Raw genomic sequence first — 14071 nt, 5'->3', positions numbered from 1 at the left:
CGTAAATCACAAGACCTCCCTGAAGCAGGTTAATTTGGAAGCCTGGCAAATGTGAACTGTAGATTATCAACACCCATAGTAGTAAGATGTATTTAAAGTGCCTGATTCGTAATATGCTTTTCTACGCATCACCACTCCCTATACACACACCAAGAAGTGCAAAAAAAAAAAAAAAAGTGACAGTTTTGTGACAGTTTTGTGTCCCCTGAGAAAATGCAGCAAACTGTACCTTCTTTGAGTGAGAGGAAGGGATTCATCCATCCATCCATTTGTTCACCCATTCATTCATTCAAAAATATTTATTAAGGGCCTGCTATGTGCCAGCCACTGAGCTAGGCAGTGGAGGTACAATGTGGATAAATAGAAAACTCTCAGGAATGTTCCTCTCTTGGGAAGGTCCCCTGAGAAAGTGGAGGTGTAATGAAGGGTTTAAGTCATATTCAAGGAAGAACTTCTTGGTGGTTGTGTGCGGGCTATGGGCAGATGACCACAAAGACATGGAACAGTGGAGCATGGACAGGCTGCAGTCCTTTGAGGAGGAAGAGGAGGTCCAGGAACTTTCTACCCTTGGTTCACGGCTGGAGCAGGGAATGTTGCCCTCCTCTTACTGCTCCTTCCCATCCTCAACATCTCTTCAGGCGCTGAAGTTGGCAACAGACAGTGAAGGTTATTTCTGGATTGGGAGACCGTGGTTTGGCTCTAGGGCAACCTTGTCCAATAGATAAAAAGTGGGCCGGGTGCGGTAGCTCACACCTGTAATCCCAGCACTTTGGGAGGCTGAGGTGGGTGGATCACTTGAGTCCAGCCTGGCCAACAAAATCCCACGTCTACTAAAAATATAAAAATTAGCCAGGCGTGGTGGTATGCACCTGTAATCCCAGCTACTTGGGAGGCTGAGGTACAAGAATAGCTTGAACCCAGGAGGTGGAGGTTACAGTGAGCCAAGATTGCACTACTGCACTGCAGCCTGGAAGATAGAACAAGACTTTGTCACAAAAAAATTAAAAAAAAGAAAAGCCACTTATGTAATTTAAAATTTTCTTATATCCATATTGAAAAGGCAAAAAGTATAATTTGACTTTTATTTAACAAGTACTATATAGCCAAAATATCATTTTAAGATATAATCAATATAAAATTCTTAATGAAATATTTTACCTTTTTTACACTAATTATTCAAAACCTGGTGTATGTTTTACACATACAGCACATTTTAACTTGCACCAGCCCCATGTTAAGGCTCAGTAGCTGCACATGGCCAGCGGCTGCCCCACCAAGCAGCGCAGCTGTGGGATCTTTCCTCCACTCCCTCTGGATAGCAGCAAAGGCCTGGGAGGGGGAGAGGCAGGCAGGCCTCCACCCAGGCAGATGTGCTGGGGTCTGGGAAGGCAGGGTTTCAGGTAAGAGCTGGGTGGTTTGTGGTCATGAGTATCCAATGCTAGTTGGGGCTGGGCTTTCTGCCACCTCCCACCCTGAAAATGTCCTTGGATATGGAGGGGGAATGGGGCTGGGGAGCCAAGGAGCAGCAGTGATGGGGACAGCAGAGCAGGGCGTGGGGGCCGAGCAGGAGTGGAGGCTGCCTTATGCAGAAGGGTGGCCCTGACCAGTCTTCCCCAACTCTCTTCACAGAGACTTCTTCAACAATGGGACCTCCCAGTGGTGAGTTGATGCTCCTCGGACAGGGCCGCTCCCTGCCCTCAGCACAGAGCAGACAGGGAAGGCAGCTGGTGCCCAGGTGGGAGGGGCCTTGGTGGCAAAGTGGGTGGTGAAGGAGGAGGCCAACAGGGACAGGGAGGCTGGTTCCTCCTGGGGTAGCAAGGCGTCCTCAGGGGGCAGAGGCCCTGGTCACTTTCATGACCCCTGCCAAGGTGATCTGTAGGCTCTGTGATTGGGATCACCGGCTTCAGATCATTCCATAGGCTTCATGTTAAAGCATTTAGCCTCAAGCTCTTCCCCAGGAGCCTGTGTGAGAACCTCAGTCACAGGAGAGTGGAAGCTGGCACCTACTTTCCTTCTGGAGTCGAGGAACAAAGGCGAGGGCTGCAGTGCTTGTGGGACCCGTCCCTGCATTGAGGGCTACTGCCTGGGCAAGGGGCGGGGGGTCACTGGAGCCTCTGTGCAGCCTTCCAGGGGTTGAGCTCTTGGCGGGCACAAGACGTAGGATTTGGAATGGCTGCTTTTGTTAAGAGTATCTATTGGTAATAGTAACAAAAACAGAATTAGACAATAATGCTACTAGTTTTGGAGCACCTACTGTTTGTCAGATGCTGTGCTAAGCATTTTGTTTATAATATCTCTTTAATCCTTATTACCATCTTGAAATGTGGGTATTGTTATCCTGTTGTACAGATAAGCAAACTAAAGTTCAGAGAGATTAAGACACTTGCCCAAGGTTGTCCAGAGACAGGGTCAGCATGGCCTGCCTGATCCCCTTTTACTGCACCCACTGCCCCTGTCTTGTCCAGAGAAGGATCTGGATGTACATGCTGCCTTTTAGAAAGCTGAGTTCATCCCCTGATCTGACCAGAGGGGAGCTCCCAAGTGATGGGGGGTTGTAAGGCATCAGGAGAGGAGTAATGGCTGCCTGAGCTGCAGGTGCAAGCAGGGTCTGAGATGGGGCTGCCATCCAGGAAGGCTTTCTGGAGGAGGCACGTGTGCGGCAAAATTTGAGCAGGGGGATAAGGAAGAGGGGAAGGTATAGCGGGAGGAAGAAAAAAGGGCCAGCAGTGGGTGGGGGTGGGGTCCTCAGAGCCCGCTGTGAGGAGCCAGGGCGGTCTCAGGCCTGTCCACCTCTCACCCACAGCCCTGAGCACGCAACCAAGGTGGCATTGAAGGTGGTGACGCCCATCATCATCTCAGTCTTTGTGCTGGCCCTGTACCTGCACGCCCAGCAGGTGGAGTCTACTGCTCGCCTCGACTTCCTCTGGAAACTGCAGGTGAGTGGCCCTGGGGCTGGACCTGGGGAGGGAGGCATTTGGGAGCAGGTGACGGAGACAACAGGCTCGTCTGCTGGGCCAGGCCAAGCCGGGCCTTCGTCTTACACTGACAAGCTGTCCTGCTCAGACCCCATTAAAGCCACTTGGTGCCCTGTGTCCCCGTGGGTCTGCTCCCTGCTCTCTGGAGCCAACAGGCAAAACCCTGGGACTTACTCCATGCAGACAAACCCATGCTGACAGTGCTGGGACTCTGATGGGTCCAGGAGACATGCTTTGAAGTCAGCAAATACTGGCTGGGCACTTACTATGTGTGTTGCCAGGCGGGGACAGAGGGGAGGTGCGGGCAGGTCCTTTGTGGTGGGGGCAGCGAGGCATCCGGGACGGTGGGGGAAGGAAGAGTGGCAAGAGGTGAGTGGAGGAGTAGGGGAGGAACCTGGCCAGGGTAGGGAACTGGCACCAAAGGTTTCTGAGCAGGGCTTGACCTAGGCAGAGCTGGGTGGAAGACTTCTCCAGAGGGGATGGACTGAAGGAGCAAAGACTGTTGACCATGATGCATGAATTCCAGCCAGCACTTGGCTGTCCAGGCTGCGTGCCCTGTACCCTGTGCCTTGTGTCTCCCTGGAGGAAGGGGTGCCTGTGGGCCAGGTTACCTGCTGGAGCATCTCGGAAGGGCCAGGAGGGAGTGCCCAAGAGCACTCAGCAGGAGACAGCCCTGTCTTCCTGTGGGCTGCCTCACACCTTTTATTCCAGCCCAGCCCAACCCTGTGCAGAGCTTAGCCTGGCCCGGCCTCTGCCTCTCCTGGCCCGGCCCCTATCTCTAGACCACTTGAGCTCACCCACAGCTCGCTTTGACCTGCTCCATCCCAGACTTCTTAGAGGCACCAGGATGGAAGTCTTTGGGCTGGAGCAGGAGGCCCTGCTTTTCGTTGGATGCTGAGTGAGGATGGGGGCAAATGGTTGTCCCTTCTGCTGAGTATTTTGCATGGGTTCTGGCTGGAATTGAGCATGGAGGTCTGCAGTTGAGGGGTCCCCTGAGTTTGGGGGAACCAGGGAGAATCCCAGAAGGGTTCTGTGTAGAATGCCCCTTGTGAAGCTCTGGGCTGGGGTACCCTGCGGAAGATCCTGTGTGAGCCTGCCCCTTGTCAGGCCTCTGCCTCCTCCTTCAATCCCCGCTTCTTTGGGAACATTTTCAGGAGGCTCTCATTTTTCTGCATTTGCTCTGTCACCCGCTGCCATATGTATTTTCGGACATGATGCCCCATCACCCCTAAATACTCCCATGTCTGCCTTGCAAAAACAAGGTCACTCCCTGCGCCATTCCTGCGCACCCTCCCCATCGGGCGATCAGCAGGGGTGCGGCAGGCCCCTCTCAGTGTTGCTGACTGTCCTGATGCTGGTCCAGGATCCTGTGCACGGGTCCTCTGCATCGAGCTGTTCCAGTCTGCAGTAGATCCTCAGTCTCTCCTCATCTCACGGTCCTTGCCAATCTTAAAGAACTTGTTATTCTGGGACCTTCAAACCCATGTCCAGACTCAGGCTGAGCCTTCCTGGGGGAAGCACACAGAAATGGAGCCGGGCACCCCTTGGTGCCTCACACTGAGAGACTCCACCGTGTTGACCCATCCCACCACCAGGGATGTCAGCCCTGATGGCCTGCTCAACCAGCATCTGCCAGATTTCTCCACTGTCAAGTCCCCTTTTCCCCCTTTGTATTTGACTAGCACTTTATGGAAAGAGAGTCCGATATTCCACTAATTTTCTGATCCTCAGCAAATCTCTGCCCAGTAGCCTTTGCATCCATTGGTGGCTCCTGTTGTCTCAGCGCCTGCTGTGGAAATGCCCGATAGCAATGCCCAGTGTCCGCCATTCCTTCTGGACTTGCTGGTTGGCATTCTACTGCACAGAAGAGCTGTCCCTCCTCCTCCATTGATTTGCTTATTTATTCACTTCTCTACCTCAGCCTGGACTCTCAGATTCCCATGTAATCCAGTGGGTTATCATCTGCAACCCTCACTATTTATTTTAATGTTCAAATTGTCCTAGGTTTGGCCCATGTGCATTTCAAGTTGGTGTCTGTGTTATTTGACAGGTCTCCATCACTCTTTGAGCTTTTCCTGACTTTCCAACACACACGACCTCAGGCTAATCTTGTGCTTTCCCTGTTCCAGCCCAGGAATCTGTGATTTCTTCAAAGAGTCCTCCCTCATTCTTCATAGTAGAGAGTGGTGTTTAGAAACCAAGGTCTGAGTGCTTGGCGTGCTCGCTGCTTGTAGGTGTGGAAACATACGTGGAAACATGTGTACACATGTATCTATACTACTTCAGTATCCATCTGTATAGATCTGTTTTTAATAATCCTAAATTCATACCGCTACCTCCCATTTTAATCCAATACCTCAGGCTTCTTCCCAGCCTTCCCTGTTCCGTGCTTGCAGTGTCATCTCTGGCAATGAGAAACTCACCTCCCATTATCTTTCATATATGTGTTTATTTGCTCAGTGGTGACCCCCACCGCCCCCTCCTCACCTGTGTGTACACACATGCACATGAGTGTGTGTGTGCATGTGCATGTGTGAGTGAGCCTGTGTCTACCTGCCAGCCTATGGCAACTTCTCTCCCTCAAGTTTTCCAGCAGGTCCCTCATTTGCCCATCCTTCCCCTGGGATTTTGGGAGAGGGAGCCATCATCACATAGATACCAAGAAAGAAACACCAGAAAGCAGGCCCTTGGGATGGGCGAGTGATAGTCTCTGCCCCACCCCCAGGCTGGCTTAGCAGCCCCTGAACAGTTGGCTGGTAGGCGGACTCCTCAGCATTCTTCAAGCACCTGCACAAGGAACGCACTCTGACCCGCCTGGCCCCTGCCTGGCCCCCTCCTGGCCTAACTGCAGGGTCTGAGTTCTCAGGAGAGCCTGCTCTTGTCCCTTCCTCCAGCATTGACCTTAGTGGGGCCACCAAGAGGCTGTAGCCCCCTGAACCTTCCTGCCCTGCCAGGGCCCAGCCCCAGAAGTAGTTGGCTGCATTGTCAGGAGCCCACCTGTGCTGGAGTGGAGTTTGCAGAGGTGGCCGTAGCAGCTGGCCTGGCCCTGGGGATTGGCTCTGCCCCCAGCCGTAGCCTGCTCTAGCGGCCCTGCCCCTAGCTTCCACCTCCGTTCTGTCTGACACTTTGGGCTGATGCTGTCTGCCACCTGCAGGGTGCATCAAAGGAGCTGTAGTGCTCCTGGCATCCCTGGGCCCCCAGGCATGTGTCTCAGCAGAGGTAGGAGCAGGACTGTCTAGTCTTGTGCATTTTCAGAGGCAAATAACTGACTGCAGGGCTCCTCCATGGGACAGCCTATGAGAAGAAGCACAGGGATGCCCCCCGCCCCCTCCCCCAGCCTTCTCCCGTGGGCACAGCTGTTCCAGAGCCAGACACAGGTAGCCTTATTCATGGGGAGGGGCATGGGTAAAGGGTCCTGCCTCCCAGAAGCTTAGGTCACCTGGGCAGGAAGGCTAGGCAAGAAGACAGCACAGACACCTGGCTCCCCGTGCCTCTGTGGGTGGCGGTGGAAGGCGGGGCCCTTTAGCATCCAGGAGCCCTCAGGATGATCCCAGTCCTCACAGCCACATTCCCAGGGACTCCAGGAGGCCACCAGGCCATGGGCAGCACAGTCAGGAGCCCACTTACCTTAGGGGCAGGGCTGGCTGTTGAGCCTTGGGGTCCTGGATCTTCTGCCCTGGGAGCTCTTCCTCCCTGCTGGACCCAGGTCCTGAAGCCTTGGAAAGGAGCGCCAGCTCCTTCCCCATGGACAGCCACCATCACGGGGACAGCCAGGGCCCTGAGAGTCAGTCCTGGTCCTGTTGGAGATTCTACTTGCAGCCAAGCTGAAAAGTGTCTTCATTTAGTTAGGAAAAGCCCAAGTGGGCCAGCCAGACTTTTCAAAGTGGCTCTGCTAATTAATGATCCTCTCCTGGTTGGTTTAGCCAACACGGTGCCTCCCAGCTAAAGGGGGCCGTGTTATCTTCCATCACGGGTGAGGAAGCCAGCTGACCACTACAATGCAGTGTCTCATGAACACTCTTGTCAGATGGTTCCTTGCCACACCTCGGTGTGTGACACCTCTTCCCTTCAGCCCCTTGTAGGGCACTACTGGCCTCTTGACCCGAGGGATCTGCACTGCCCTTTAACCTGGAGGGTGGGTGACCACAAAATCCCATTGCACAGATCCAGGACCCAAACTGGGGGAAAACCAAAGTCACTGGTGATGTCCCATCCTCATCCCAGGGGGTCCCTCATGGCACTTGCTCCTCCTGGCTGCACCTGGCTCTGGGGCAAGTCTGCCCTCCTGAGAGGCAGGGAGACTGGGCAGGGCTTTGGGCTGTTTTCCCCCACAGGTCCGTCAATTAAGGTAACTGGCTTTTGATTCCATTTCCTGATATTAAGAGGACAGTGAACAGTGGAGGAGCACCGGGGAGCTGGAGGGCTGTGTGGGCTGTGTTTTGGATCCTTTTCCCTTCCAGCCTGGTTCTGGCCTTTGGCAGACAGGATCCTTGCAGCCTCGCCTCTAGGCCTTTTCCTGCTCGGGGCTCCCTGCTGCAGGCTCAGCACCCCCAGACAGGCCGGCAGAGAGAGTTCAATGCTCAGAAATGTCTTTTCTGATTGTCAAAGTCCTGCTCTTTGGAGAAAACCTGGAAGTAGAAACAGCAGAGAGAGGAGGAGAGACAGCGGTACCTGCCAACATCCTGGGCACAAGTTGGCATTTGCGTGACTGGCGCTTTTTCTCCAGGCCATGGAGAGGAGGAGGTGGAGGGGCCAACATCTGGGCTCGCGTTGGCATCTGGGTGACTTGCAGTCTTTTTCTCCCAGGCCACAGAGGAGAAGGAGGAGATGGAGGAGCTGCAGGCCTACAACCGGCGGCTGCTGCACAACATCCTGCCCAAGGACGTGGCTGCTCACTTCCTGGCCCGCGAGCGGCGCAATGATGAGCTCTACTATCAGTCCTGTGAGTGTGTGGCCGTCATGTTCGCCTCCATCGCCAACTTCTCCGAGTTCTACGTTGAGCTGGAGGCCAACAACGAGGGTGTCGAGTGCCTGCGGCTACTCAATGAGATCATCGCTGACTTTGATGAGGTGCACAGTGGGGCCTGGGTCAGGCTGTGTTCCCGGGAGGGGCCTACAGGTCCCTGGTATGGGAGGGATGTGAAGAGACCTGGAGCCCCCTTCTACCGTCCTGACATAAGCAGTGATGATGGGAGCTCTGCTGGCGGGAACCTGACCGTGTCCCCAGGTGCTGCAATGGGCACCTTGCACACATGGCCTCTCTCATCATCATGCGACAGATGAGGAAGCTGAGGCCCACAGAACTCAAGTGTGTGGCCTGAGGTCACTGCCAGTAAGTGGCAGAGCTAGGGTTTCAGCCCACACTGTTTGAACTTCGCCTTTGGCAGCTCCCTGACTGGCTCGCTGACCGCCATTCCTCTCATGCCATCTAGGGTGCATGGGGTCCCAGGGCCTGGGACAACCCAGTGTCTGTGCCCAGGGCTTTGAGAGAACCAAAGGAAGGAGGAGTCCTCAGGCTAAGGGAGGAGGCAGGACAAAGATGCGAGGCCCTGAGTAGCGGAGGCCGAATTGAGGCATTCCTCCATTTCCTTCTCATACCCCCGTTGAGCACCTGGCGTGTGGAGGCACTGGGGATGCAGAGCCCTGTAGGGCAGTCTTGACCCCAGGAGCTCCTGAGTCATGGGCATGAGAGGGGCCACCCCAGCGGGCACGCAGGGCCTGGGCATGGGACACAGGGAGAAGCAGGATGATGGAGCTGGGCCAGGCAGTGTCGGGAACGGCCTGCAAGACTCCCGGGGCAGTGGAGTGATGGGAGTTGGCTGAATTGAGTGTGGGAAGGCTTCCAGGAGGGCCGGGGCCAGGGGGTAGGGAAAGAGTGTCCTGCTGGACAAATGGAGGTTTCCCTGGGTGGGATGGAGGTGTGAGCTTGTTGAAGGGGAGACAAGAGACCCAGAGGTGATTAGTGACCTTGTCTTCGGGGGTCTTGGAGTGAGGGTGGGCAGGTAGCCCACAGGCACTGTCCAGCGGGTGAGTGAGTGTGGAGGGGCCTGGCTGTGTCAGGAGGGTTGCGGGCATCACACTGATGAGGATGGAGACAGGCCCCACTGTGTGAAGAGGGGACACATGAAGGGCCATGCTGCTGCACTTCCCTGGACATCCTCTGTCCCTCCCTGTGGCCCTCGGTGTCCCAGGCTTGGGGTGACCCAGGTTTGGCCTCCTTCATCCAGATCATCAGCGAGGATCGGTTCCGGCAGCTGGAGAAGATCAAGACCATCGGCAGCACCTACATGGCCGCCTCCGGCCTCAACGATTCTACCTACGACAAGGTGGGCAAGACCCACATCAAGGCACTGGCCGACTTCGCCATGAAGCTGATGGACCAGATGAAGTACATCAATGAGCACTCCTTCAACAACTTCCAGATGAAGATCGGTGAGCAGGGCCCCAGGGAGTGCTGAGCCCAGGGTGCAGTCAGGCAGAGGGCTGGCAGGGGCTCCCCCATACCCCATCCCGCATCCGCCATTGTGGTCCCAAGGTAGAAGGCCAGGCGGCAGCAGAGGCTGATGTGGTGTGTTCCCTGCCCTTAGTAGGTGGGGGCAGGCATGGGTCACTCCCAGCGGAATCTGCCCAGAGCCTGGCGATGCCTCTGCTGCCTTTTGACATGAGGGCCACATGGGTAGGACACCCTTTGGTGAGTTCCCACCTCACTCAGATGCAGGGACGGCCTGGTGAGTTCCCACCTCACTCAGATGCAGGGTCGGCCTGGTGGGACCCAGGCTGTGCCTGCTGGAAGGGCTTTGTGAGGGATGCTCTGTGCCGAGGGCATGGGGCCTTCTGGTGATTGCAGCACAGCAGATGGCAGTCCCATTTGTTTCGAGAAATACTGACCTAACAGCATTGTTTTATTTAAAAGTATTCCACATTCATTCAGTAAAAATGGAAAACAGTAAAATCAAATACTTGATGCATTTTAAATACAAAATGTATAAACATGTTACCAGTCATTAAATTTGCAAATTTAGAACATTAAACATGTAATCTGTAAAATCGTTAGCAAAATAAAGTGAAATAGTTTAAAAAACTAAACATTTAAAGAATCATGTGATAGTGACCGTGAAATGATTATATTCTGACTTTTTAAAAAGAGTTATTTTTTACTCTTTTTATACAAGTTATGAAATGGGTCAGTGGGGTTATTGTTGAGTTGAGGTGTGAGCAAAATCTTCCAGTGGCTGCTCATCCAAACTGGGGAAAGAAATGGTGAGGAGGTTGTGATAGGTCAAAGCCCTGGATCTTCCCTGGACTCCTTCTTTGTCACATGCCTTGGTTGGATGGCTCTGGAGGGGCTGTGCCGATACCTCTGTGGTGTCCGGCAGAGGTCCTGGATCAGTTTCAAAATAGTCATGACCATATTCTTGCTCAGAAAGTCTTTGAACCAAAAACATATGTATTTTTCTTTTTCTAAAGTCAGTTTTGTTTCATTACCCCCAACCTTTTATTTTGACGAGTTTCAACTCTACAGAAGAGTTGAATGGTACAATGAAAACCCAGGTACACACTTCCCCATGTGTTCCACCCTGCTATGCCCATAAAATAACTGTGGAATGCCAGCTCTGAACTCGTTCCACAAAGCCCGAGGTATTTCTGCAGTTTGTTTGTCCTTAGAATAGATCTTACCGAGGGTGTACAGTCTGATGGAGCACAAGTTAGTTTTGCAATAGAAAGCTGACTTGGTGGAGTGTTGCTCCTCCTGAGGTCTGTGGAGGTAAAGAAAGCTTTCTGAAAGAGCAGACCTTTGTTCTATGAGCCATTTAATGCATTATCAACTCCCTGGGTATGTTTGAAGCCATCAATGATTCAGATTTCAAATTTTTAAAAATTACAATTATCACCCACAAAAGTACCGGCATTTCAGTTCTCAAAATTAACACATTATACCGAAATATTGGATGACTAAAAACCGGTATTGTGATCATTCGTGTCCTTGGGAGACATTTTGTTGCAGCCTGAGTGTCAGGAATCGGGCTTTCCCTGGGCCAGCTGGCTTGCTCTATCCCATAGGCACAGTGCTCTGTGGGCTTGGCCAGGTTTGCATCCTGCACTGGCTGCTGGCGGCCCTGAGCACAGCCAGCTGGGAGTCTGCTTTAAGTGATGTGCAGCCTCCATTTTTGCATTAACGTCACGCACTCTTGGTCTTGTGTAACATTGCCATTCTTGTTTTCCTTTCACCCCATCTTGTCCACCTGCTTTGGTTTGCATTTTTCTCCCAGTGTGTGTTTTTGAAAAGCCTCAACTCCTCGATTGGACCAGGCCTGGGGACTGAGTGTAGAATCTGCCAAGAGGTAGATAAGGAGCCGGGCAGGCAGCTGGGAGCCTGTGTGGCAGCTCCCCTCCTACAGACTCAGGCCTGTCTTCCCTGGGTGGTGTGGCTTTGGGAAATAGAAGCCATCAGGGTTCAGTCCAGTCAGCAAGGTGGACAGTCCAGCCTGGTGATGGCACATGGGGTATAAAGCTGCCTGCAGCTTGGAAGGACTGATGAGGGGGGTGGTGGAAGGAAGTTCTGAGGACTGATGGCATTGCTGACCAAGTGAGGGTCACCAGGGGCCTAGTTTGGAGCTTCTGTGTTTTCAGTCCTGCCCTTCACACACAAGAAACAGGCAACAGTGAGGCTTAATGAGGACAGTATGAGACCAGCAGGTTACACAGGAGGGAATGCCCCGTGCCTGGAGACAGGGCAGGAAATGTCTAGAGAACATCTGTTGAGCCAGCTACATGGGGGCAGGATTTAGCCTGGGGAGGAGGAGAGAGAACAACACCTCAGGAGGGAGAAGCAGCTCAGCAAAGGCTCAGAGGCAGTGATGCTCAGCGTTGCCTTGGGTGGGATTGGGAAGGTGGGCAGAGGAGAGCCGAAGTGGTGGCCGGAGCTTGGTCGCTGCAGTGTGCCTGCCCCAGCTCAGAGGTGGGGAAGCAGGAGGACTTGGAGAGAGGAGACTGGCACAGGGCGAGGAGTTGGCCAGGATCTAAGAGTGAGAATGGCCAGGAAAGAAACAGAAGAATGAGGAAGAGGGACACAGCCAGTCTGATAGGTTGAGCCTAAATGGCTCCAAGAGGAGGAGGATTAGGGAAAGGCAACTGCATTGCACAAGAGGTCACTAGAGGCCTTGAAGAGGGCACTCCTGGTGAGGGGTGTCAAGGACACAGGTGCAGGCTCCTTGTGTCTTGCATTCACAGGCATTTGATAGGAGCAGGGTAGCGGGAGGCTGCAGGGTTAAGCACAGCCTTGGGCCTGGAGGCCCATGGGTGTCTCAGGTTGGGAGTCAGAAGGACCTGTGGCATGTGGGGAGACAGATGGTGGCGAGGTCAAGCCAGAGGTGTGATGACTGTGGCTGATTCCTGTCCCCTGCAGGGCTCAACATTGGCCCCGTGGTGGCCGGGGTGATAGGGGCACGAAAGCCTCAGTACGACATCTGGGGCAACACCGTGAACGTGGCCAGCCGCATGGACAGCACCGGTGTACCCGACCGCATCCAGGTGAGTGCAGGAGCATCCACCACCCCTCACCCCATGGAAGGGCCTGTGTCTGACACCGAGAGGTCTTCAGGGCAGGCCACCTACAGTTCCCAGTCAGAATGTCTGCAGCCAGATTCAAGGGTGATGGGGCTGTTAACGCTGATGTCTTGGAAGCTTGGAGAACACAATTGTGTTTCAGGCCCTCAGCACCTTGGACAGATCTTCAGGCTTCTGCAGAGCCCTCTACTGGGCATGAAAGGGATTGGGGGCTGCTGGGAGTGGATCTGATTGTAGAGGCCAAGCTGAGAGTGCACGTGCAGGCCCCAGTGCCTCCTAGCCCAGGCACACAGAGAGGATGCAAAGATGTCTGCAGGGAGCAAGTCTTACCCATTGAGCCTGCAGCACTCCTGGCCTGGCTCAGGAGAGCCAGTGGGGGCTGCTGGCCCTGGGATGGTACCTCCCCCAGCCCCAGCAGCCAAGGGCCCTGGCCACAGACTGAGGCCTTTTCCCCTTGCTCCCTCCTTTGTGAGCTGGGCTTGTGGTTTCCAGGCCTGCTGTTCTTCAGCTGCTGCTTTTTCTTGAGGCTTCCTTGATTCTCTGCTGCAGTCTGATGGCAGAGGCACCGCCCTGGGCAGTAGTCCTCCTGCACAGCACTCACCCCCAGTTCTGTGTGAAGCTGAGGGAAGTCAGCTTGCCTGGCCTGTTTTTCCATGTGCTAACTGTGCTGCTTTTAAGGCCTTTTGCCAACACTGGTGATACTGCTTAAATGTCCCGACTTCTCTCCCCCGCAGGGCCTCTGAATAAAGGGCCTGACGCCAAGCACAGTCCTGGTCCACTCAGCCTGACCTGGCTGGGGTGTGGATGCTGGCCGAGGGGCCTGGCCTTAATGGCCTTTTCTCACCTCCATCCCTGTGCAAAGGAGAGAAGGGCAGCAGGATGGGCCTAGAGATAGGAGCAAGGGACATGTGTGTTTCCAAGGCTTCCAGCCCATTCAGGGACAGGCGCAAGGGACTCTCTCAGCAGCCACCACGATGACCCAGCAACTCACCTTGTGTGGGGCCTCACCACACAGGAACTGCAGCTAGTAACACCGTGGGGTCCCCTCTCAGCAGCCCACCCAGCACTCCTATCCCTGCTCCCTGGCGCTCGCACTCACCGGTGGGCTTGCAGCGTGGCTGGGGTGGGGAGCTCTGACGATGCTCACAAACAGCTCTTGGGTCATCCCAGGAGCCACTGGCTATGCTGCCCCTCCCCACACCGGTCCCCCACCACTCTTCTCTTTCACCCAGCAATGGGATAGTGAAATTAACGAGGCCATCGGTGAGCTCTCTTCTTTGTTCCGAAAGCGAAAGCGGAGCCAGACAACAAGACCTGGACCTAAACCCAGGCCGTGCCGTTTATTCACTGTGTAACCTCAGGCTCGTGACTTAGGTGCTCTGAGCCTGAGGGTAATAACAGTCACCTCACAGGAAGATGCAGTGAGATAAGCAAAGGCTGTCAAACGACCTATGGTGAAAAAACAGCTTTTAAAAATCTTTCTGATCTGTCACAGAGGGATGCTTTTGTACAATGCACTGGGGACACAC

The 14071-nt window shown here is 54.1% G+C and overlaps 1 protein-coding gene across 3 annotated transcripts in view; it reads left to right on the top strand.

Moving 5' to 3' along the window:
• The window catches only part of ADCY5 (adenylate cyclase 5), a 166981-nt gene that overhangs the window by 150078 nt on the left and 2832 nt on the right, over nucleotides 1-14071 (top strand). For 2 of the 3 annotated variants that reach the window (XM_054480640.2, XM_054480639.2), the window contains exons 16-20: nucleotides 1630-1659; nucleotides 2804-2936; nucleotides 7782-8045; nucleotides 9203-9407; nucleotides 12382-12506. In XM_054480640.2, the coding sequence (XP_054336615.1) occupies nucleotides 1630-1659; nucleotides 2804-2936; nucleotides 7782-8045; nucleotides 9203-9407; nucleotides 12382-12506 (757 nt within the window). Of the gene's footprint in view, nucleotides 1-1629; nucleotides 1660-1958; nucleotides 2034-2803; nucleotides 2937-7781; nucleotides 8046-9202; nucleotides 9408-12381; nucleotides 12507-14071 lie in introns of all 3 variants that reach the window. The other variant, XM_054480641.2, reaches the window with a different exon arrangement.

The sequence above is a fragment of the Pongo pygmaeus genome, chromosome 2, assembly GCF_028885625.2.
Source record: "Pongo pygmaeus isolate AG05252 chromosome 2, NHGRI_mPonPyg2-v2.0_pri, whole genome shotgun sequence".
NCBI lineage: Eukaryota > Metazoa > Chordata > Mammalia > Primates > Hominidae > Pongo > Pongo pygmaeus.
This window is presented reverse-complemented; position numbering and strand designations above follow the sequence as displayed.